Genomic DNA, 21,581 nt, shown 5'->3' on the forward strand with positions numbered 1-21,581 from the left:
TCGCAGTTTGACTTTTGATATAAAACGGGGTATTTACTCACCAGCACTCGTACCAGAGGCAAGGAATCGGACATAGGCGATAATCATCAGTATAGGGTGACGGCAAAGTTCTCTTTTCTGTTATTGGAAGCTGGAATTTTTGAACTAGACGCAATTTCTTCGCTGATGTCGCTGCGATGGTAATTTCGACTCGCTGAGATCAGTCAGGCGTTCAGGCCTGCACATTTCTCGTGCTTATGGCCATTAACTCAAGCCTCATCACTGTTTTACCTTAGCTGGGGTGAGAATGACTTTGTGGAACAAGTGGCAGCGCTTGGAGAAACATCGAGGGGTCAGAAAACTAAATGCCTGCAACAGCGATAAAATTTGTCGCTCTGGCTGAGACCCTCAGTACATGATTGTACCCGCAAGAACCGTGTACGTGTAGACTCTACACGTAGTGCTAGTGATGCACGCGCAGGTGCCGTACCATGGTATACAGTCAGACCTCGCTTATCCGGTCCTCGTTTACCCGGATCCCTCGCCATCCGGAAGAAAATCGCTGGTTACCGATGTGCAGCATATGTTATGCATACAACATAACCAGACCTCGCGATCCGCATACCGGTGCATGATTTTGTGTACAAACCAGTTAAAATGTGTAGAAAAAGCTTCGTCATATCCGGTTGCATGTACATGTGGCTTGCACTTGCAGAAGCTAGAATCAGGGAGTTGTACAGGCAAATGAGGTCCTTGACCTGCTGGGTGCATGTGGACAGCACTTGTCATTTTTCTCGCTTGTTTTACATACTGGGCAGTGCACGCTAGTTGTACTGCATAGGACCTGTCTACATGTATGTATGATGTCACTGCTTTTGACATGCCACATGCATATATATATACAGTATGTGTGTTCAGTTATCCGGTTCCCTCGCCTATCCGGATATTTTTGTGGAAAACAGATGTGTGCGGTTAAGCGAGGTCTGACTGTACCAGTGATGCTGAAAAAGAGGGCGCGCTGGACGTGATAGTACACTTACCTGCATGAGCTGTGACCACACAGCTAAAATAAATGGGCATGCCACGGCTAAAAAAAAGTTCATTTCAAGATCGAGGAGAGTCCGCCGACGGTAATCAACCGACCTCGCAACGATCGTGTATTCTTACTAGGCTTCGTTGGTGGTGAAGTAGAAATCATCCAGAGCTAGCAGACGACAAGCATAGCAGCTCTTGTCCTGTGGAGAAAGTCAAAGCGTTTGAGATGAGGCGCGACCAACTTTCAACCTTCCTTGAAATATTTCGGAACAATATTTTTGCGTCCATTGACATCAGCGACGACGAGGACTTCATCTCTGCATGAAAACTCTCAGTCCAACTGTCCTGGAACGTTACTCTAGTCTTCAGACTATCATACTGTGTAATAAGTTTTGAATGGCTTAGCTTATGGAGTTGTCAGTAACAAGTGACAAGTCACTAGTCAAAATGCTTAGGCACCATTTGAATGTACAGGGCCTTCAAATGGATAGTATCCATTCACATAATACTTATACAGGGCCTTGTTTGAATGTAAAATGTCATACCAATGCATGGACCACATTCCAACTTATGGTGACATTTCATACAAACTCGGGACTTGATATCTTTCATTGCAAGCAATTACGGAAGTTGATAAGCGAGATATATAGGCTAACATCATCTCTAATTGCAGCTGTACAGAACGAAGGCGCTGAGCAGGCGACGATATCCATAACCGTGGAGAATGCTCATTTGCGCCTACTTCGCCATGCTCTCCATCTGCCGGATGATGAACCTGGAAGATCTGGCACCAGCGAAAGCAGAGGGCGACCTTGAATCACACTGCCAGGTGCTCTGCACAGTGACATGTCGCGCAGAAATGCAGCAGCAGCAGGCCATCGTCATCTCAACAAACTGTACACCATTGAGCAGGATTGAGCAGCTTTACTCGAGCGGGATAGCTCGCATGTGGGAACAGCAGCGGAGCCATGTGTTGCACAGAAATATGATAATGTGTACCCAATCTGCGCTGCATATCATCACTATTCTGTCCCCCGTGAATTCCGCGGATTGCAGAATTTCCACAGAATCCAGTAGTGAAGAGAGAACAACTGCTTTTTCTGGAGATTTTCGATGTATTTTTCACAGCCCAACCAACCTGCTTGTGACTTTCGAAATCAACTTGCACCATATTTTGGACGTTTCAATTTTTTGACCAGGGTTTCGCGTAATTTTGGTTCAGAATTTATAGGGGCAACAAACTTCAGTGGGGTTGCGGAAATTCGATCTGTTTTACACTCATTTTCCTTTGCAGAATTGCCGCAGAATTTAGAAGGATTTGCAGAATTTATTGTTTTCAGCCGCAGAATTCTGCACGGAATTTCTGATATTCTGCCGCGGAATTCACGGGGGACAGATAGAACCAATTCAGACCATTTGAAACTTCACGGACAAGCTCTCAGCTGTACCGTACGTGATTTGTGTGCCGCACAGTCTTTTGCGCAATAACGCAGGGGGGGGGGGGGGGGGGGGTTAAATGCAGCCACATCTCCGCCGCACATGCATGCACCAATTGCTCTCTCCATGCATTTCATCACAATCAAACTTACACACACAGTGCTAGTGCTTAGTCGATGGACCTGGCTTGTACAACGCACACACACACAGGCTGGCATTTTTGAGTAAGCAAAGAACGAGCTATAAATACAGTAAAGTAGAAAACTTGCGATCGCATACAATGTACATGCCAGAGAAATCATACCTCGTGAATAAAAGTACTTGTAGCGCATGTGGTTGGATTATCTGGCCAGGGCTGTAGATAAAAAGGGCAGGCCAGCTCCCTGATATCGCGTTTAGTGTCCTGACTGATGCAGAAACCCTGGCAGCTCCAGGCTGCAGGGAGAGAAAAGAATGTTTCACCAAAAAGTTTAAAGACTACTACTAAAAAATGTCCCACGAAACTAAGAAAGAATAAAAGCACACACTCGCAGCCTATAACTACTCTGGACACTAGTGGCATGTGAAGTAGCAGAAACACAGTCAGCAAAAGTAGCAGCCTGATAGCAGCATATCCAGAGCACGTGTGCTTCATTACCTGACACACCATACATAACAGGTCGGCGATCATGCGGTGAAATGCCAACATTCACCAGCATCACAGGAACAATTCCATATCCCGAACCAAGCAACTGGTAGTCATACAAGTCGAATACAATGCAGCAGTACGAAGTGCATGCCAGGACAGCACGGAGTTTGAGGCATGTACGGAGAAGCATGAATCCAAGACTGGCGGGCTGGCATAGGCGGCTTCTACTTCACTCTACTGGTTGCTGCACTCAAACGGCACAGACAGCATTTATACTGCTGTTGCTGTTGCCATGAGCAGCAGGATTGCTCTGCCGGTAGCGGACAACCAGCTCAGCCATGATGTGGCTTTGATCGGGGGGCTGGCATAGGAGGAGTGTATAGCACACAGCATTCACTCCACTGGTTGCTGCACTCAACTGGCACAGACAGCAGCATTGTCATTGATATTGCCCTGAGCAGCAGCATTACTCTGTCGGTAGCGGACACCGAGCTCAGCCATAATGTCGCCATGACTGCTTCCCTGTAGCATAGAGCTCTTGACAGACTTGAAGTTCTCCTTGACGAAGAGAGCAAAGCCGCTGGCCTGCTTGCCACTGGCACCAGACTGCAGCTCCAGTGTGCTACACACACACACACATACATGAGAGAGAGAGATGATTAGGCACAATGAGAAAGTATGTAGCAAATGATGGACACACACAGATAAGAGAGCAAAACAGAGACACTTGAAGTTGAAAACAAGAATCGGCAGCCTAAATACAAAGCAAAACAGAGTGATGACGTTTTCACCTGCACACATACCTGAGGCAATACGGACACACTTGTTTCTCTGTATTGATGCTTTTCGAATGGCGGCCAATTCTGCCAGAACAGGACAGCCACAGGGAAAGAAACACACATAAAATACACACTCAATGAACACTAAACATCACACCTGCACAGTTGAGTCAGAGGAAAAAGAACAGGAGGCTTCAATACCAGCAGGACTTCATTAGACGGAGAGCACCATTTGTGATAATTATTCAACTTCAAATCAATTCCCTTCTCCCAATTGGCTGGGCTGGGCTAGGAGCTATTAGTAGCTGGAAACAATCCAGAAGCTGCCTTGCGAACAGAGATACGGGAGGCTGATTGGTGGCTGAGACAATGGCACTGGGTTCATATGTGTGACATCAGAGCACAGCAAGTGCCACTGCAAGCTCACACAGCTTCCGCTGGACGGAGCATGGGTGCAATTAGATGATTGAACATGACTGCAGTTCACATTCACAAAGACCGCGCATAACTGTGGCACATAAGTTACTGTATACTGTACAGTCACAAGGCATAGCAGGTCACACACCAGCATCAGTGACACTGCGGTGTATACTGTACAGTCACAAGGCATAGCAGGTCACACACCAGCATCAGTGACACTGCGGTGTATACTGTACAGTCACAAGGCATAGCAGGTCACACACCAGCATCAGTGACACTGCGGTGTATACTGTACAGTCACAAGGCATAGCAGGTCACACACAGCATCAGTGACACTGCGGTGCATACTGTACAGTCACAAGGCATAGCAGGTCACACACAGCATCAGTGACACTGCAGTGTATACTGTACAGTCACAAGGCATAGCAGGTCACACACCAGCATCAGTGACACTGCGGTGTATACTGTACAGTCACAAGGCATAGCAGGTCACACACAGCATCAGTGACACTGCGGTGTATACTGTACAGTCACAAGGCATAGCAGGTCACACACAGCATCAGTGACACTGCGGTGTATACTGTACAGTCACAAGGCATAGCAGGTCACACACCAGCATCAGTGACACTGCGGTGTATACTGTACAGTCACAAGGCATAGCAGGTCACACACCAGCATCAGTGACACTGCGGTGTATACTGTACAGTCACAAGGCATAGCAGGTCACACACAGCATCAGTGACACTGCGGTGCATACTGTACAGTCACAAGGCATAGCAGGCTACACAACTATTCTGTATGACCAACGCTATATGCCTGCCTGGTGTACTGTAGTCTGTACACCACACAACAATTCTGCAGTGCACACATAGTTTCCAGAAGCACTTACACAAACCCACATCCAGTGCACTTGTAGCTATACTTGGTGGCAATGCTGTAGTTGTGGCAGCGGGAGACGGCCGGGATATTTGGATGTGCACGCAGTGCAATCCTCGCCCTGTGAACAATTCACAACGAAATCAAGACAAACGCGTTCAGAGACAGGACCACTGTAACAAGGACTTGGAGATCAATTCTCCGGTCCGGTCCGCTCATACCCCACAGATTTGCAGTGCTGATCAATGAGATACGATGGCGTGGGCCTAGTATGCGCCTGGTGCTCTGCAGACTTAGATCTGTGAACACTGGGCTACGGAATGGTGCCAGGCAAACTGGACTCACACACAATCGGTTTTCACTGAGCAGCACTGTATACGTAGTGTACTGCTAAGCCATCCACCCGCTCTCGAGCATTGGGCTTGCTGTAGCGTGGTCATGTGATTAATATCCCCACACAGAGTTCTCCGAACTAGCTATCAGAGTCATATCAAGCTCCACACACACACACACAAGCAGTATTGTCGACGACAACAAAATATCACCCAGCACACAAAGACAAAAGAAGCAAAACGTTCAGCCTAACACGCATTCCAAGTCAAACCATAACAAATCAAATGCCATCGTCAAGCAGTAAGCCAGTTCAGCATTCACCAGACATGACCTATGACGACCAGGTTCATCATGCACCTACCATATTTCTCCAGTCTCCTTTACATAGTACTTGCATGTGCCCCTCCCCTCACGCATGCACTCATGAACACACACACACACACACACACACACACACACACACACACCTACACCTCCTATAAACCCACCCAAACCCACACAGGCACAGGCCTACCCAGATTGGTGCACATACCATGCTTTGAAGGCTGGACCATGACCACCGCGTATCCTATCAATCAGCCACACCGCCGCATGGCACATCTCATGTAGCAGGGTGTCACGCAGTCGCTCTGTGTGCATACACGTGCATGTACAAATGCACACAGACACAAACACACACAGATGCATGTAGGCATACGGACACACACAAACACGGACACACACACCAACACACACATACATGTACATGCACACAAAGGACACACACAAAGGACACACACACACACACACACACACACACACACACACACGCACACACGCACGCACGCACACACAGCCACACAGTATTAAAACCATATAAAGAACAGAGCACATCATGTGTATAAACAGAAGAACACAGACACAAATTCACACAAATGCACTATTCTTCTAACAGCAAAGTCGAGCACATCCTGCACCTTGGGTTTCCCTGGCTGATTGTAACTTGACTAGTGCGGGTGAGAGGACTACTGCTAAGATGTTGAGCTACATGAAGTGGAAAGCATGTCTCAACGGGGAGAGAGGGAGAGATAGATAGATAGAGAGAATGAGAGAGCGATGGTGAGAAAGATAGAGGTAGATAGATACACAAGCTAGCAACGGAACAAGGCTGAATTAAGCTGTAACACGAACAAGCCCAGACTAACTATTACCTTCACTGTCGCACACTTTATCAGCAAGCTCAATCCAGGCCGTGAATTCACCAGCCGAACTTCTACACAAAGGTATAAAAAACCACAAGCAAGTGTCAGAAAGTGTCACAGGAAGAGGTTCAAAGTAGAATATGAATTTTCTGTATACTGTAAAACGACAAACTTTCGCGAGCGATTTACTTTCGCGACTTTCGCGAGCAGGGCCGAATCGCGAAAGTTTGACACGCGAATAAGAAATTTGTACAATCATGTACTACGCGATGCGTCGATGATCGATCGTGCACTGTCTGTACATGCACTGCATAGACTCTGGACTAGCGCTGATCGATGCTTGCACGGCTAAAGTCCAAAGCGCGCAGCTGTTGAAAGTTACGTACCAACACTAGTCTTCCTAGTTGTCGTTGGAGTACGGCGACTTGAACAGAATTGTAGAAGAGAATAAAACGATCGACTGGAGAATGTCTCAGTGTTGTGGAGAGTGTTTGGCCAGCTTGCTGTTGCGTAGATTTTAGTGTTGTACTGCTCGAAGAAGTCTTCTGAATTTTATCGCCATTAGTATCGCAGTGGCTCAGCAGTTCGAAGAGAAAGCCTTCCGATGATCCCTCTTCGAAAACGCCATCCTTTCCTGCAGTACTAGTACTCACCTTATGATTATCTTTGATTCCTTGATTCATTCTTTCATTCTTTGATTTCTTCTCTCATTCTTCGTGCGCTCTGCGTCCCAGCACTCCGAGACTTCGTAAAATAAAATTCTTGAAGATTTTCAGTGGAAGGTAAAAATCGCTAAAATTAATCGCCGCTAACTGGTCCAGTTTGCCAAAACGCTAAATTTAGCCGCCGCGAAAGTTTGTCGTTTTACAGTAACCTAAATTTATTCGGAAAGGGGTTGCTCTCCATACTGGAGCTCGCGGCTCACGACTGCCATCCAGAGCACACGAGATGGCACTGGCAGTCGTAAGTCAGTCAAGTATCAAGTGAAGTTGGCGGAATAGCACGAGCTCCAGTGTGGGGAGCAAACCTTTTCCAAATAATCATCGCCGAAGTCGCAATCACTATTTCGTCACCTAAATTTATCGGTAGAAAAAAGGATTCGGGTGTACACACCCCACCAACCAACATCCATTCCAACAGAAGCTGCGAATCCAAGTTATCCACACATACCGTTTGGTGTAGCAGAATCCTGATGTTGTTCTCATGCGATTGTTCCAAGTTATTCGCATATCCGCCGGGAGCTGTGTAATAAAAGAAACACAGACATTAACAATAAGCAGACATGCAAACACATACATGTCAGATCATGTGATCACCAACAGCACGTGTAGTGTAGTCATTTATGGCATGCTGAAAAACTAGAATTATGCAGTAGTGACCCGAGCGCGAGCAGCTTTAGTGAAGCTTTGAGTTTGTCGAGACGCCACCAGAAACTACAAAATGGATGGTTGAGACTGGAGAACAGTAGGTAGCGACCCAAGCTAGATAAGCAAGGCTGGAAAGCTGCAGTTACCATCTCTCAGTGGTCTTGCAGCGTACTTCGAACCTGACAGCGCCAGCATTGGGAACACAGGCACAGAACTGATGGCAGAATTGCACCAGTAACTGCAGTGTACAATGTCACCTTTGACCGGGAAATTAAACTCGCTAATCGTGCCAAGGTGGACGTTCTATGTGCCGTGTCTGAACCGGGACTTCAAGTCTAGTGAGGGTGGATGCACTCAGCACACCCACAGACACACAGACACACATCTCTCTCTCTCTCTTTCTCTCTCTCTCTCTCGGCCCAACATCAATGCCTATCACAGAGCTTGACACAAGACAAAGAGAAACAAGTGAATACTGGTACCTTGTTTGAGAAAACAGAGTGGTTGAAAAGCTGGAAGTAGCGCTGACACAGCGACACGCGTGATCTTTTGAAAGCAGCTGCACTGGCTGGTACAGGGGTGCTGGCTGGAAGGCGCTTGGGAGTTCGGACAATATCAACATTGCTCAGGCCAGGCGGGCGGTGACCTGCAAAAAACACACATGCACGCACGCACACACACACACACACACACACACACACACACACACACACACACACACACACTGTACTGTACTGTACTTGTTGCTCACTACCAAAACTGGTCACGTGAGTCCCCCCGGGAGAGGGGAGAGAGACTCAAAAGGAATCTTGGAAAGATGACTCAATTGGTTATTGAACCGCCCAACGGCCGACACCCCTGAAATCCCCAAAACTCTGGGTGGACTTGAAAATGATCCCACTTATGGGCTCACCACACCTCAGTAAGTGGGTGAGGACAAGGTGCAGAAAAAGGTTTGACGGTATCAGGGTATCCGTCCCAGGATACAACTGCAGTTACCCCTGCCCCCAGTGAAGGTAATACTTGCTACTAGTGTGAGTGGCTAAATCAGAGTGGATCTGATAAAAGCTTCACTAGCACCATTGATTACACAAGAGTTAATCTAGCCAGAAGCAGTCCATGGTTAACAGGTATGTATACTTCAAATAGAAAGTATATGAACCCTGGAACCAACAAAGGTGGCAGGTACAACATTACACCTTCAAGCAGCCGAGCCTGTTGGCAACAGACCCAACACAATCAGGCATAAGTGTACCTACCAACCAAACTAGCTGGCACACACCACACACACACACACATGCACACACGCCCACACACACACTTAACCCAGCTGTCAGTTCCAATACATAGCAGTGCTAGACTGCAGCAAGGAAGAAACAGAGTCACAGCTTGCTTGCATGTAGCCAGGTATTGGCGATATACACATTTGCTGAAGACATGTGCTACTTTTTATTGGTTTATAGCAAGCAGCATAGCTGGAGAGCCATTCGATTCTCAGTAATAAGATCGATGTGTTCACTGGAGCACACCTACCTCCTTTCGTCGACGGAGGAACTTGCCAATCATCAGGAACATCATTTTCTCGATCATCACTTCCTGCAGCAGATGTCTTCCAAGGTGTGAACATATCAGAACCTGCCGGTGTCTTCCAAGGTGTTGACATCTCCCAGCGAGGACGAGGTGTTGAGAAAGGTATACTCGAACTTTGTCCTGGCTCATCAGCAACATGATCTTCCTCTTCGTCAGAGGAACCACCCGCAAGAAAGTCACCGCAGTCATCGTCAGCAACGATGAAATCTTCCAACCTGCAAGCACAAATGCAAAGAATGCCCTACGTCTCCAGAATGTACTCTAAAAACGGAGTCACAATCGCACAAACACACACATGTACATGGGAGAGAAAGAGAGATCGATAGAGATAGAGGAAGAGAGAGCGAGTGAGAGAGAGAGAGAGAGAGAGAGAGAGAGAGAGAGAGAGAGAGAGAGAGAGAGAGAGAGAGAGAGGCGTAATGCCCAGCCAAGGTACTCACTAGCAACTGCTTACCAAGCACGTGAAGTACTCTGTTCTAGACAAAATCTTGGCTGCATGTGTATGTATGTATGTATGTATGTATGTATGTGTGTGTGTGTGCGTGTGTTCGCACATGCACATGTGCGAGTGATATCACAGAAGATATGGCAGAACATACTCATTATGAGAGGCCGGCTGTCTCGACGCTCGGGGTGTCTTAGACTCCACAAGAACTAAAGCAGCAGAAAGCGCACAACGAACACACCAAACACATCCATTACAGCAGGATAACCCACGCTGGAAAGTGCATGCAGTTGAACATGCATGTATTACTAAAGCAGTGGCGTGGATGGCTTCGTAGCGCCGAAACTTCAGACTCTCCATGTGCAAAAGTACAATGATACGGTGTACGGTGTATAAGGACTCTGGTCTCGCTCACATCCCGAGTTGGGGCGGGTATGGCATATCAGACAAACACACACACCCACACCCACACACACGCACGCACACACACACCCGTACTCAAGAAACGACGAGTTATTAGCTACATCAGTAGGTGCAATCGATTGAATAGTTCAGGAGAACGACCGACACAATTTGCCGGAAAGGAATGAAATACAACAGACAGTACACACACACACACACAGGTAGTGTAGTACGCATGAGTGGTTATTTGGTGCAGCTCGCCACTACACAGATCCCTGATTCGATGCTACAGTACAGAAATTCCTTGAATGATGCTGCACCAGTGGTCGGTGGTTCCTGCGGAGCCATGATAGGCGGCCGGGCCGAAATAACTACAACTGGGGAAAGCGAGCCAACTCAAATCCAATGACAACCAGTTGTGCCAACAATTTGTGAACAGTGCAGCTGCTCGGGAGGGAGGGGATTAACCAGTTCAATGAAATCCTGTGGGAGTCTGTTATAAAATAGAATGGCAAGATGCAATGCAGCCAGGCTGCATGAGTTGCAGATCCAAAGAACTACAGATATATGGATTCAGCCAGTTGAGAACCTCTAGATTTAGGAGGTGGATGATGAAATGGTGAAAGAGTGAAATGAGTGTCGTTGGTGATGCGCCGCAGTGTTTCTCAGTCAACACTGCATGCTGGGGGAAATGAATCTGGTTGAAGAGTGCACGATTACGATGTCAGGAGAACATACTTTCAAAGAACAGGACAACAATATAGCTGTGAGAGCTCTGAAAGCTGTGATAGCTCTTGAAAGCCGTGAAAGCTACAAAAGCTGTGAAAGTCAATGGTAAAGGAATCAGTGTCTATTGCTGTGCAAAGAGAGAACACAAGTTGCCATTTTCTTGCACTTGTCTAAACACCTCGGACAAGAGAACAACACAACACTGTCACGTACAGTTCTCAAAGTCATCATCACTGCTGCTGTCAACCCGGGCAGCTGGGTGAAGTGGCTTCTTGGACATGTGTAGAACGTTGCTCTCGCTGCCGGAGTCAGAGTCATTGTCAGAAACTAGAATAACGCTAGAAGCATGAACATGGACACACACACAGATGCGCACAGCCGTAAGGACATTCACGTGCACACACGCATACATGCACAAACAGAGATGTGCACAGGTGTAATGACATCCACGTGCACGCGCGCGCACGCACGCACGCACACACGCACACACACACACACACACACGTTAATACTCATCGCCCCAAAGCTATGATAGTGAACATGCCATGTTAGACTTGTGTTCGAATGATACCATTCAACAGTTTGCAAGGCTGAGTGATTGACCAACATTATTTTGGTACCCAGAGGTACCGCTACAGAGGCGTTAAGAATAATGGTATATAGGCAGAGCTGAGTGCTAAGCAGCACGATGAGCAGCTTACTAATATTACTAGCATGGACGCACATCTGACTGAAGAGGTGCAGGACACTGAACACAATGTGCAACGGTATAGAACTTGTCTGCTGCATGCGCTTACAATCCCTAGTACCCACCTTCTACGTGCTGTAGATCCACGCGGCTGGCAACGAGGTGAAGGGCCCGAGCCTGCAGCAGGATGCGCTCGATCAGGATGGCTGCCAGCCATACCACCGGCACCAGTGCTAGCAGCAGTCTGATTCAGTGGCACAGTAGCAGTAGCAGCAACAGCTGGTAGACTGGGCGAACTGCCATCAATGCCATACAGTGATGATGTTCCAGGTAAATGAAGACTATCTTTGGCCCGATCATCACCCACATAATCCTGGGTGCAAGGCATTTCGTCGATGCCCTCGCAGCCGTCGATGCCATTTTGCTGCACTTCTGCAGCCAACAGCTCTTTCTCCATGTCCATACACAGGTTAACAAGGGCAGAATCATCAGACTCTTCCGTTGTTCCAGCCGGCGTGTGTTGAAGACGGGAGGAAGAAGGTAGTAGTCGAGAGCGATGGTGAGTTGACCCAGCACTAGATGGCAGGACGAACGACAACGAGCCATCATGGTGGATGAAGTCTATGCGTGGGCTATCTAGCACAGCTGACACATCATAACCAAGCGATGCACTGCTAGTGGCAGCCACAACACCATCGGTAGGGCTGTCTTCATGGCTTGGAGTAGACACAGCAGCACACTGTTCGTCATCGCTTACACAGATGAGGAGACTTTCATCAGCATTGCCAGTGGCGTCATCAGCATTGCCAGTGGCATCATCACAAACACCATAGTCATGTGTAGCATCCATGTCACTTGCACTCTCTACACCACCATTTTCAACATCACTACCAACAACATTGTCATTATCGCCGCCGTTGCTGTCCTCTTCCCCATCATCCTCCTCCTCCTCCTCATCACCATCATCATCATTGATAAAGCTATCACCATAGTCGTAGTCATCATTGCCTTCGTCATCCGACTCCAGGCTACCGTTGTGCTCCATAGCCTGGTCGTCCAGAAAGCCAGCCATTGATCCATCAGCACTTACAGCTACAGCTTCATCAGCATGCCAGGAAGCAGCCACAGCAGGCACGCCACTAGGACTATCGGCATATGGCAATGACTTATCCATGCACTTTCCCTCCTCTTCGACGTCGCCATCTGAACCACTATCGTCACAGAGAGAAAGTGAAAAGTCAGCAACTGCCCTTGCGCCCGGCAGATGCTCCGAAACCTGCAGTGTAGAATGGGCAGCTTCTGTTTCCCCGTGGCTTGGTTCCTTGCAGTCGGATAGATGCCCAGGTGACAGTGAGTTTCGGCCAGCAGACAAACACTGAGGAGGATCATTGGCAACATTCACCTCCACACATGCACTGTCCGAATCCACCTTGGCACTGTTATCCGACACATCAACAATGGCTGCAACACCCATGCCCTCGGCTTGCCCAGTTGTGTTCGGTATATCCTCAGCATCGCTGGACTCACTTGACGAGACAATGAAATGACCACGAGTGTTCTGCTCGGGCCGCCGTAGCTGGTCAGATAGATCACGCCGAGGCTTGCGTTCAATCACTACCGGGCTGTTCTCACAGCTCGAGTCTACAATCTGATGTCGGGCACGGTGGCGTGGTGGTGGTGCTGGCATGGTGATATCCACAGCGGTGGGATTCAAGTCCATGTCGTCCAGGGCAGATGTGCACAATTCCACATCGCCAGCATCACTGTCATCTAGGGCCTGTATCCGTGACCACTTGCCCGCTGCAGTGGTCTGTTCGTCGACACTCTGCTGCACCTCAGGTGACGCTGGCAATGGTGATGGGGAAAGCACGACATCATCGTCTTGGTCTGGGCATTCCGCATCATTGTGATCATCAGAGATGATGGACTCACTGCCGATGCCGTTTCTTGCTTCGTGTGTCGACGCAGATTGTGAGGTGTTGGACGCTGTAGTATCCGTCGCAGAGCCGAACAGCTGCTTACTTGGGTAGGGCAAGTCAGTAGGGCTGGGTGATGACTGCTTGGTGTTGTGCTGTGTCACGTTGGCTGTGAGTAACTCTGGCGAGCCGTCCAGCTGTGTGCGTTTGGCCTTGCCAGGGGGTGATGCTGATAACACCCCAGGCACATTGGGTATAGTCGAGTCACCGCCACCAAGATCAACACTCTGTTGAGAAGTAGTCAATGCTGTTGCAGTGGCTGGCTGCGGAGTCGGAAAGAAACTGAACGGCTTTTCGGCAGGGATGGTTTTCGTCGCTTTCTTCTTTTTGACCTTGGCTGGATCGGAGTCTGGCCCGGGGTTCTTGGCTGAGATGGTACTAGCGTTACTGGTTGAGTTGTCTGTATCCGGAGTGTTTGACTTCAGCTGCATGGACGCCATGGAGTCAGCAAGATCAGCATTGTGAACATTGTGACGGACCCGAGACACGGTCGTACGGCGAGTGTCGGTTGGAGGCGGATCAGCCATGGCCAGCACAGCCCGGTCATCGTCCTGAGCAAATGCAGCATGTACCCACACAGGCAGATGGACAGACAGATAAAGAGACAGACAGATATGTGCAGGCGCATGCGCACAGAAACATATCAAGACACTGTCATATCACGTGCTGTCAAAATCCAGCACACAAGGACAAATACAGGCTACACTACACAATAGAGAGCCTGACCAGGCACAGAAAAAAGCCACTACTTACAAGACAGGCTGTTAATTCCTCTGATCTTGAGCCTGTAGCACACACCCACACGCACACAGACACACACACACATGCATACGCACAGACACAAACACACATGCACACACACACACACACACACACACACACATGCCCACACACATGCGCGCGCACACCGAAGCACACACACACACACACAATCTGTAAAGCACTACTGAAGTACTTGTACCACTACGAGACAAAATTGAGAAACAATACAACAAGCATCAGAGTGCTAGTATCCAGTACATGTACAGCATTTGGTATTCCCAACCACATGACTAGCCATAGGCTGCCATGCCTATATACTAAGAAATTAGCCAGGAAAGAGGACAAACTTCAGGTTCTTTCACAACATTTTGAAATTTTACACGAGTATACTTGTACTTTCAAGCCTTCTCTTCACTGGTCTTCAGATGACGTACAGGAAAGAGCAGAGAAACAAGAACAATGAACTAAGTACAGCAGAGAGGTGATAGAACAGTGTAAAGAAGAATAGCTAAAAACAACAACGATAAATGCGTGACCCATACACGTAGAAGAGGATGGCAAAAAGGTGCAAGTGTGAAGAAACCCAACACGCGTGAAATGTAGTACGACAACAATAGACAACCAATGGACATAACTAACGAGTTATTGCCGACCTACGGTACCTAACAGCCTAAGTGTGATCTGCTTTTGTTTGCATAGGTTAGGTTTCTTTGTGTGAATATACAACTTCCAGAGCATTCAACAACTTAGCACTTCGTACACGTGACAAAATAGAGAAAAAACACAGCACGAAATTCACTCCAAAAAATGACTAGCAATGGACGACGACTCGTGCTTATCAGACCTAACATTAAGACAACCAGTCTGTGAGGTGGACACATCCGATATCATATGGATAGTCGACTCAGCCATAGCTATTGACTCCGCCAATGCCTTAGATACTGCCACCGCCGCTGCCCATCTCATCATCCCCCCATCCGTGGGCACCTCCAATAATGATGATTCACTGGCCTTGTAAGCATGGATAGCTGATAGCAATTGTGATGGGGTGACATTGTTTGGTGTTCGTGGCGTTGTGTTGGACCGTATTTCACCTGTTCTAAATGACCACAGACCCCCCCCCCCCCCCCCCCATTGCAGTTACTTACACATTAGAGTGTTTGAGTTGAGGACGAAAGATGAGTTAAGGAATTCTAATAATAATATTGTACCTGGATGACTTGAGTTTTAGGTGGACGTCCCCTCCGTCGTCGTGTGGAACGTACGTGCTGTGAAATGAGATGCGGCAGTGCGTGTTGTCGGGTGCATGCGTCCATATGATGATAGGTCCTACCTACTCAGTATTGCTGTTGCCTGTACATGACCTGAAGTCGTGAAGAGGAGGCTTGAAAGTATATTCGTGTAAAATTTCAACCTGTTGTTGAAGAACCTGCAGTGTGTCCTCTTTCTTAATTGTTATAGCATGTTGTCTCCTAGGAAACAGATCAGTGCCCGGGCAAGAGAATTTGAATACAATACAAGACTCGATTGACACTCAACGTTACAGTTCAAATGTAAACAGAACACTTACGGCATTGCTCTTCACGAATCTGTGCGGCGAGCTACACCAGAAAAAAACAAATAGATGTGCATACATGTAAATAAAGTGCAGGTGGTGCTTGGTTGGGTACAAATAATACAATGAGGAAGAAAGTAACTATGGGCATGTTCGTTTGGTAGGATCGGGATCCCGATCCACCAGATCCACTGGATTCGCACCCTTTCGATTGGTCGAATCTGGATCCGGATCCTTCGGATTTGGATCCGGTCAACCCACCTCGGGGAGCAGGGTTGACCGGATCCAACGGATCCAAATGTGACCTTTGTGCGTATATGGCGGGTAAAAATCATTTTTGTACACATTGTGATACGCACACGTGGATGGAGATAGAGCTTGTTGACTTTTTGTACGACGAAGGCGATGAGTACGATGTTCACCCTTTTGGGTGACTTGTGAGCGCCATTGTCAACATGGCAACAGCCAAGGTCCAATATAACGCGTTCAGTTGAATCTGAAGGATCCGATGGATCTGAGATCTGGATCCTGATCCCGATCCTTACCAATCGAACATGCCCTATTATAAACAGAAATTCAAAATTAATATTTGCAATGTCCCAACAACTTGGAACTGGTTTCGAGAATACACAAATTTATCACTGCCCGTATGTTGACACGAAACCCAAGCATGTGTGAAGCACAGCGCAGCCAGAGACCCCATCCTCTGGAGCGTTCTCGAGTGAACATTGAAAACACAATGAGATGTACCTTGACGAGCAAGTCTTGAGGTCGATACTTGAACCAGTCCAGTTGGTTGCCGACTTCTCGAAAGAGCCGCTCGCACTTTCCTAAATCGTCATCCATGTTTCTTTTGAATTGCTTTTCATCAGAGCAAGGACGAGAATGTTGCTGCCCTCACGACAACCTATGCTGTAGCCTCCTCTCTGTTTTGATCGTCACCATGCGATGAAGCAGGCCAGACGCCTTGGGTGCTTTGCAAAACAACGCCAAAATCAAAAGCTCGCGGGTTTTCGTGTGCGACCATGGTTACTGCACGTCACCAAGCACGCGGTGATATGCGTCACTCGAAAGTCTCGCTCGTCGTGAATCAAAAACAAAAATCATTGCTGTGTATTCAGCTGAGAGAGAAGATTGAAGAGATTGAAGTACATCACTTGAAGTTGGGAGAGGAGACCACCCTCAGGAGGAAAACAAAGGCTGTGAAGTACATGGCGTAGAAGGCTTGAAACAGTTACCACTCTCGTCCTCTCTTTCTACGGAGTTACTTTGTGGCTGGAGTTGGGTAATCCCCCGCATCTCTTGTGTCACTCCTGCTTTGATATGTTGGGATTTGTCATCTTTGCCCTTGTGGCATTCTTCGGACTGCTTGTGGCGCTGGTTATAATGTTCTGGCCGGTGAGGATTCGACATTTCTGTCTTTTCGAATTTTCCTGTGTGTTGTTTTCATACGTTGTGACCTGTAGTAGCGGCACCTGGATGCAGGTTTATTGATCAGTGTACAATTTCAACTTGTAGCTATCTGGGAGCTTGTCAAGGGACTGCACTGTGATGAATTACTGTACAGGGGAACTGACAAATCACAAGGGAGTCCATGATTGTTATTCATGTCTAACATACCAATGTGCTGCACAACCGCTCGTATGTGACACAATCATGTAGACGTAGATGTACCAGGATGCGTGCGTGTGTGTGTGTGGGGGGGGGGGGGGGGGGGGGGGTGTGCAGGTAGTACAGTGGAATACTATTTCACAGGCATACTGTATTGTTGCTATGACCCGGCTCGAGCGTAATATGGATGCAGCTATTGCAGGGGCGTCGCACACGGTACGGTCACTACGGTATTGACCGTACCACTTTTTGCCCCAGATACCAACAATCAACAAAATAGTGAAAATACACTGATCTGGGATCGAAAATTCCAAAAATTTCGGCTCGGCCACCACTCCCCCACAAGTAAATTGTACTTCAGATGGCTGACCGTACCACACTAAAATACCTTCCGACGCCCCTGTATTAGTTTTAAAATGAGTTCGTTGACCCCTTCTGCGGCGAGTATGATCAACTTGCACGAACCGCGGCTTATGAGCTACATCTTCACCTTGATCCATTGGGTTGCCGTGGTGACGTTCCTTCGGATGTGGCTAAGTCGGTCTGACTGACTTTCAGGAGAGGTGTGAGAAGCGCAGTGTTGGGGTGTGGTTTGGGAAAGGAGTAACGCAATTTCTGTGTTTGCTTGTTTATGGTTTACGATTGCAGTGCTGTAGACACTGCTATATGTATATAATGTGAGTACTGTCTGAGACGATGCTGGTTGTTTGTTGTCTTATTTCTTGTGTGTAGACGACAAAGAAGGCTGCCAACGAGCTGGGCATACCTGGGGACTTTCCCAGTAACAACAAGTAAGAATGGAACGAAAGTGTTCTCACCGATAGACTGATCTGAATTGGTTCCAGTCCAGAGTTATCTTTTCTGTACAGAGTGGGTCCTCACTCAGCCACACACTTCCCTTTTTTCACAGAGATATCATGTGAACGGAATGGGGTATCTGCTGTGTGTGCAGGGCTAGTGGACAGCTACTTTGGAAGTAATCACCTTCATGTAGATAACATGACGAATGATTACTATAACGTCAACACATTACTGTGATTTGCCACTTTCGGTCATTTGAATTGAGTAGTGTGTGCGTGTGTGTGTGTGTGTGTGTGTGTGTGTGTGTTTGTCCGCGCGCGCGTGTGTATGTGTGTGTGTGTTTCTGTATGTGTTCACACCCACTTAGAACTGGTAATGCGCAGGATATTGCAGCAGCAGGCAGTCTACACGACTACCTGTGTGGCCTGCATGCACGTCATGGACCACTGACCGCATTTCATTTGGGACAGCAGCTTGTTGTCAGTGCCGCGTCGCCGAAACTATTCGATGAGCTCAAGTCATCCTTCAATAGGCCCGGTGAGTTAACCCTGCGCTGTACGATAAAGTCTCGAGGGTTTTAGCCAAAGGGGGGGGGGGGGGGGGGGGCAGCAGCACCCTCCTACTCTGATTGAGCCCCCCCCCCCCCCCTCCCTACTCATTTGTCGATTTTGTGTTTTTCATGTCATTCAATGAAAATGCAGTCAATAATCACTACTAGATGGTTCATAAAGGCACATTTCTCTGGGGTGAAGCAGGTGTTTGCCCCGTATGTTGCATTTTGCATGGCGAGGCAATTTTGGAAAGTGTAAAATGGGTTACGGGGTAGCTGTTTCCCCTGCCCGTCTGGCCCCCCCCCCCCTTGCTTTTTTGACCTGGCTAGAACCCTGAGTCACTGCTGGAAATTATGTATATTGAGGTTGGAGAGAAAGGAAAGGGTGCACACACTTGCATCCTATTCGGTAAAGTTTGCTTTGGGTACTATGGGTATAGCAGTTGCATAAGTCTGCTCTACGCTGGGCGAATTTTGTATTTGATAGCGAAAATCTAATTGTAGAGCAATGAAGGGACCAGGTAGCACCTGCACCATGCTATATCCTAGAATTTCTACTGAGTAGTTTCCCATGTGTCTTCCCGGCGTCATCTAATGGTTGGCTAACAACGGCTGTACATACCGGGTATGCTTATCTTTGCCGTGTAATGTGTGTCTTGTTGTGTGTTGTGTTTAGCTGACTTGTTCAAGCTGTATGAACCCCTGTTCACATCGCACAGCCTGTTGTATCTGAACACATCGCAAGCCAAGGAACGACATCGCCACTTCGGTGCGGCGTTTCAGGGCGAAGCTCTGCAAAACTTCTACTCGCTTTTTGTCCCTGTGAGTAGTCAGCTGAAAAGCACTCCAGACCCAATGTTACATGACTGTACAGCTTGGACCTATGACTTTCAGTTCCTGGTGTAAGCCCGTGGATAGGCCATCTTTGCGCACAGCGTTGCCGTAGCACAGCATGTGCGTTTCACTCATGCATGTGATCCTAACTTGTGTCCCTGCGTGCTGTGCAGCGTGTGTTACATGTATATACCATGGCCTAATTGCTGTAGTGGTTATTCGAATGGCATCATCGCCTTTTCATCGTATACATATATGCACGCAGTGGCAAAGCATTGCTTGTAATGTTACTCAATGCAATCCAATGTCGTGCACACTTAAAATAATGACGTAATGGGATATCTTTAGTAGTATTCTTTACCCTACTGAAAACTTCTCTCCTTTTCTTGTGTGCTCTCTATCTTTTCTCCACCGTCTGTCTCTCCATGTAAACCCTCTCAGAATACAATGGAGTGCATTGGCAAGTTCCTATCCAGGCCTAGCGGCGAGCATGTCAACATCACGCGCAGTATGTTCCAGCTAGCTACCTCAGCATTCAGTCAGGCTGCGTTCGGAAGCTTCTTTGCGCAGCAAACCGCACAACAGGAGCTTCAGAGCATCTGTGAAGAGGTAACTTGCATGTCTGTCGCATTGGTGTCATCAAGATTTTAGGATTTATTCTTCTCCTGTTGGTCTTTTCTCCACATGACTGGTCCTGGCTTCAGGATTTCGCACCACTACTGTAGAGGCAGAAAATTTCGTCGGTCAATAATTTCGTCCAACTCCAAAGAAAAGGAGTTCGTCCGGTTGAAAACTTCGTCCATGGATCATAAGAGTGTATAGAAACGCTGGACAAATCGATATTCGTCCTACATTTAATTTAGTCCAAAAGCTCCTTGGACGAAAAAGACGAAATTAAATTCCAGACGAATATTTCTGCTTATACAGTTTATCAATATCTTTTAATGTTTAATACGTACAAGTACAGTAAAACCTGTCTAAGACGACCGCTCAAGTCAAGGGACCTTCAAAATGTGGTCTCTGTTACCAGGTGGTCTCCTTATCCAGGGTCATTTGACTGGAAATGGCATCCCTTGTTCTTGACAGGTGGCCGCCTTATACGAGTGGTCGCCTTGACAGGTTTTGCTGTACCGTATTTCTCCGAATATAAGTCACACATTTTACACTAAACTACAGGGCCAACAAAGGGGTGCGACTTGCAATTGAGCATGACTTCTACTGAAGTGGATATAATTATCGAAACGATATGACATGGACCTGGAAATGGGGTGCGACTGACAATCAAGTGTGACTTATAATCAGGAAAATACGGTAGTGACATATCACCAGACAACCCTGAAACTTTACGTTGTTAACTTCCAGGACTACTCTTCTCCATTGATGTCCTTTGTCTTGTCCAACCATCTCTTTTCCTTCAGCTCATTTGATATGCTTTGGGTATGATGACTTTGAGGCATTATTGGCTTTGAGAGCAGTTCTTCAAAAGCCACTTCAACCGGCGTAATTGAAAGCCTACTGCCTCTCTTCCATTATTGTATGTGGCATGCTGGTACCTGGGTAGCGTAAAATATAATACTAAATGAAAAAATATCTTACTTGTCAG

The 21,581-nt window shown here is 47.5% G+C and overlaps 2 protein-coding genes across 2 annotated transcripts in view; one reads left to right on the forward strand and one right to left on the reverse strand.

Annotated features, from left to right (window-relative positions):
* Positions 1 to 2,614: 2,614 nt before the first annotated feature.
* LOC135819353 (uncharacterized) lies at positions 2,615 to 17,196 on the reverse strand. The gene is made up of 14 exons (XM_065332546.1): positions 16,933 to 17,196; positions 16,198 to 16,228; positions 14,619 to 14,650; positions 12,015 to 14,416; positions 11,415 to 11,539; positions 10,225 to 10,279; positions 9,569 to 9,840; positions 8,518 to 8,681; positions 7,839 to 7,909; positions 6,678 to 6,739; positions 6,020 to 6,116; positions 5,168 to 5,275; positions 3,883 to 3,942; positions 2,615 to 3,701 (listed from the first exon to the last, which is right to left on the reverse strand). The coding sequence occupies exons 1-14, from the start codon at positions 17,026 to 17,028 to the stop codon at positions 3,494 to 3,496; spliced, it is 3,783 nt and encodes a 1,260-aa protein (XP_065188618.1). The 5' UTR covers positions 17,029 to 17,196; the 3' UTR covers positions 2,615 to 3,493.
* A 131-nt stretch (positions 17,197 to 17,327) lies between these two features.
* The window catches only part of LOC135819354 (cytochrome P450 20A1-like), a 12,754-nt gene continuing 8,500 nt past the window's right edge, over positions 17,328 to 21,581 (forward strand). Inside the window, exons 1-5 of the mRNA XM_065332547.1 lie at positions 17,328 to 17,580; positions 18,526 to 18,584; positions 18,962 to 19,131; positions 19,821 to 19,966; positions 20,420 to 20,587. Of these exons, the coding sequence (XP_065188619.1) occupies positions 17,506 to 17,580; positions 18,526 to 18,584; positions 18,962 to 19,131; positions 19,821 to 19,966; positions 20,420 to 20,587 (618 nt within the window). The 5' untranslated portion in view covers positions 17,328 to 17,505. The remainder of the gene's footprint in view (positions 17,581 to 18,525; positions 18,585 to 18,961; positions 19,132 to 19,820; positions 19,967 to 20,419; positions 20,588 to 21,581) is intronic.

The sequence above is a fragment of the Sycon ciliatum genome, chromosome 6 (assembly GCF_964019385.1).
Source record: "Sycon ciliatum chromosome 6, ocSycCili1.1, whole genome shotgun sequence".
NCBI lineage: Eukaryota > Metazoa > Porifera > Calcarea > Leucosolenida > Sycettidae > Sycon > Sycon ciliatum.

Coding starts and splice junctions, on each gene's coding strand:
- LOC135819353 (XM_065332546.1), bottom strand. CDS start 17,028: ATGGATGACGATTTAGGAAAGTGCGAGCGGCTCTTTCGAGAAGTCGGC. Junction 16,229..16,932: donor CTCAAGACTTGCTCGTCAAG/GTACATCTCATT, acceptor TTTCTGGTGTAG/CTCGCCGCACAGATTCGTGA. Junction 6,117..6,677: donor TAAAGTGTGCGACAGTGAAG/GTAATAGTTAGT, acceptor GTATGCACACAG/AGCGACTGCGTGACACCCTG.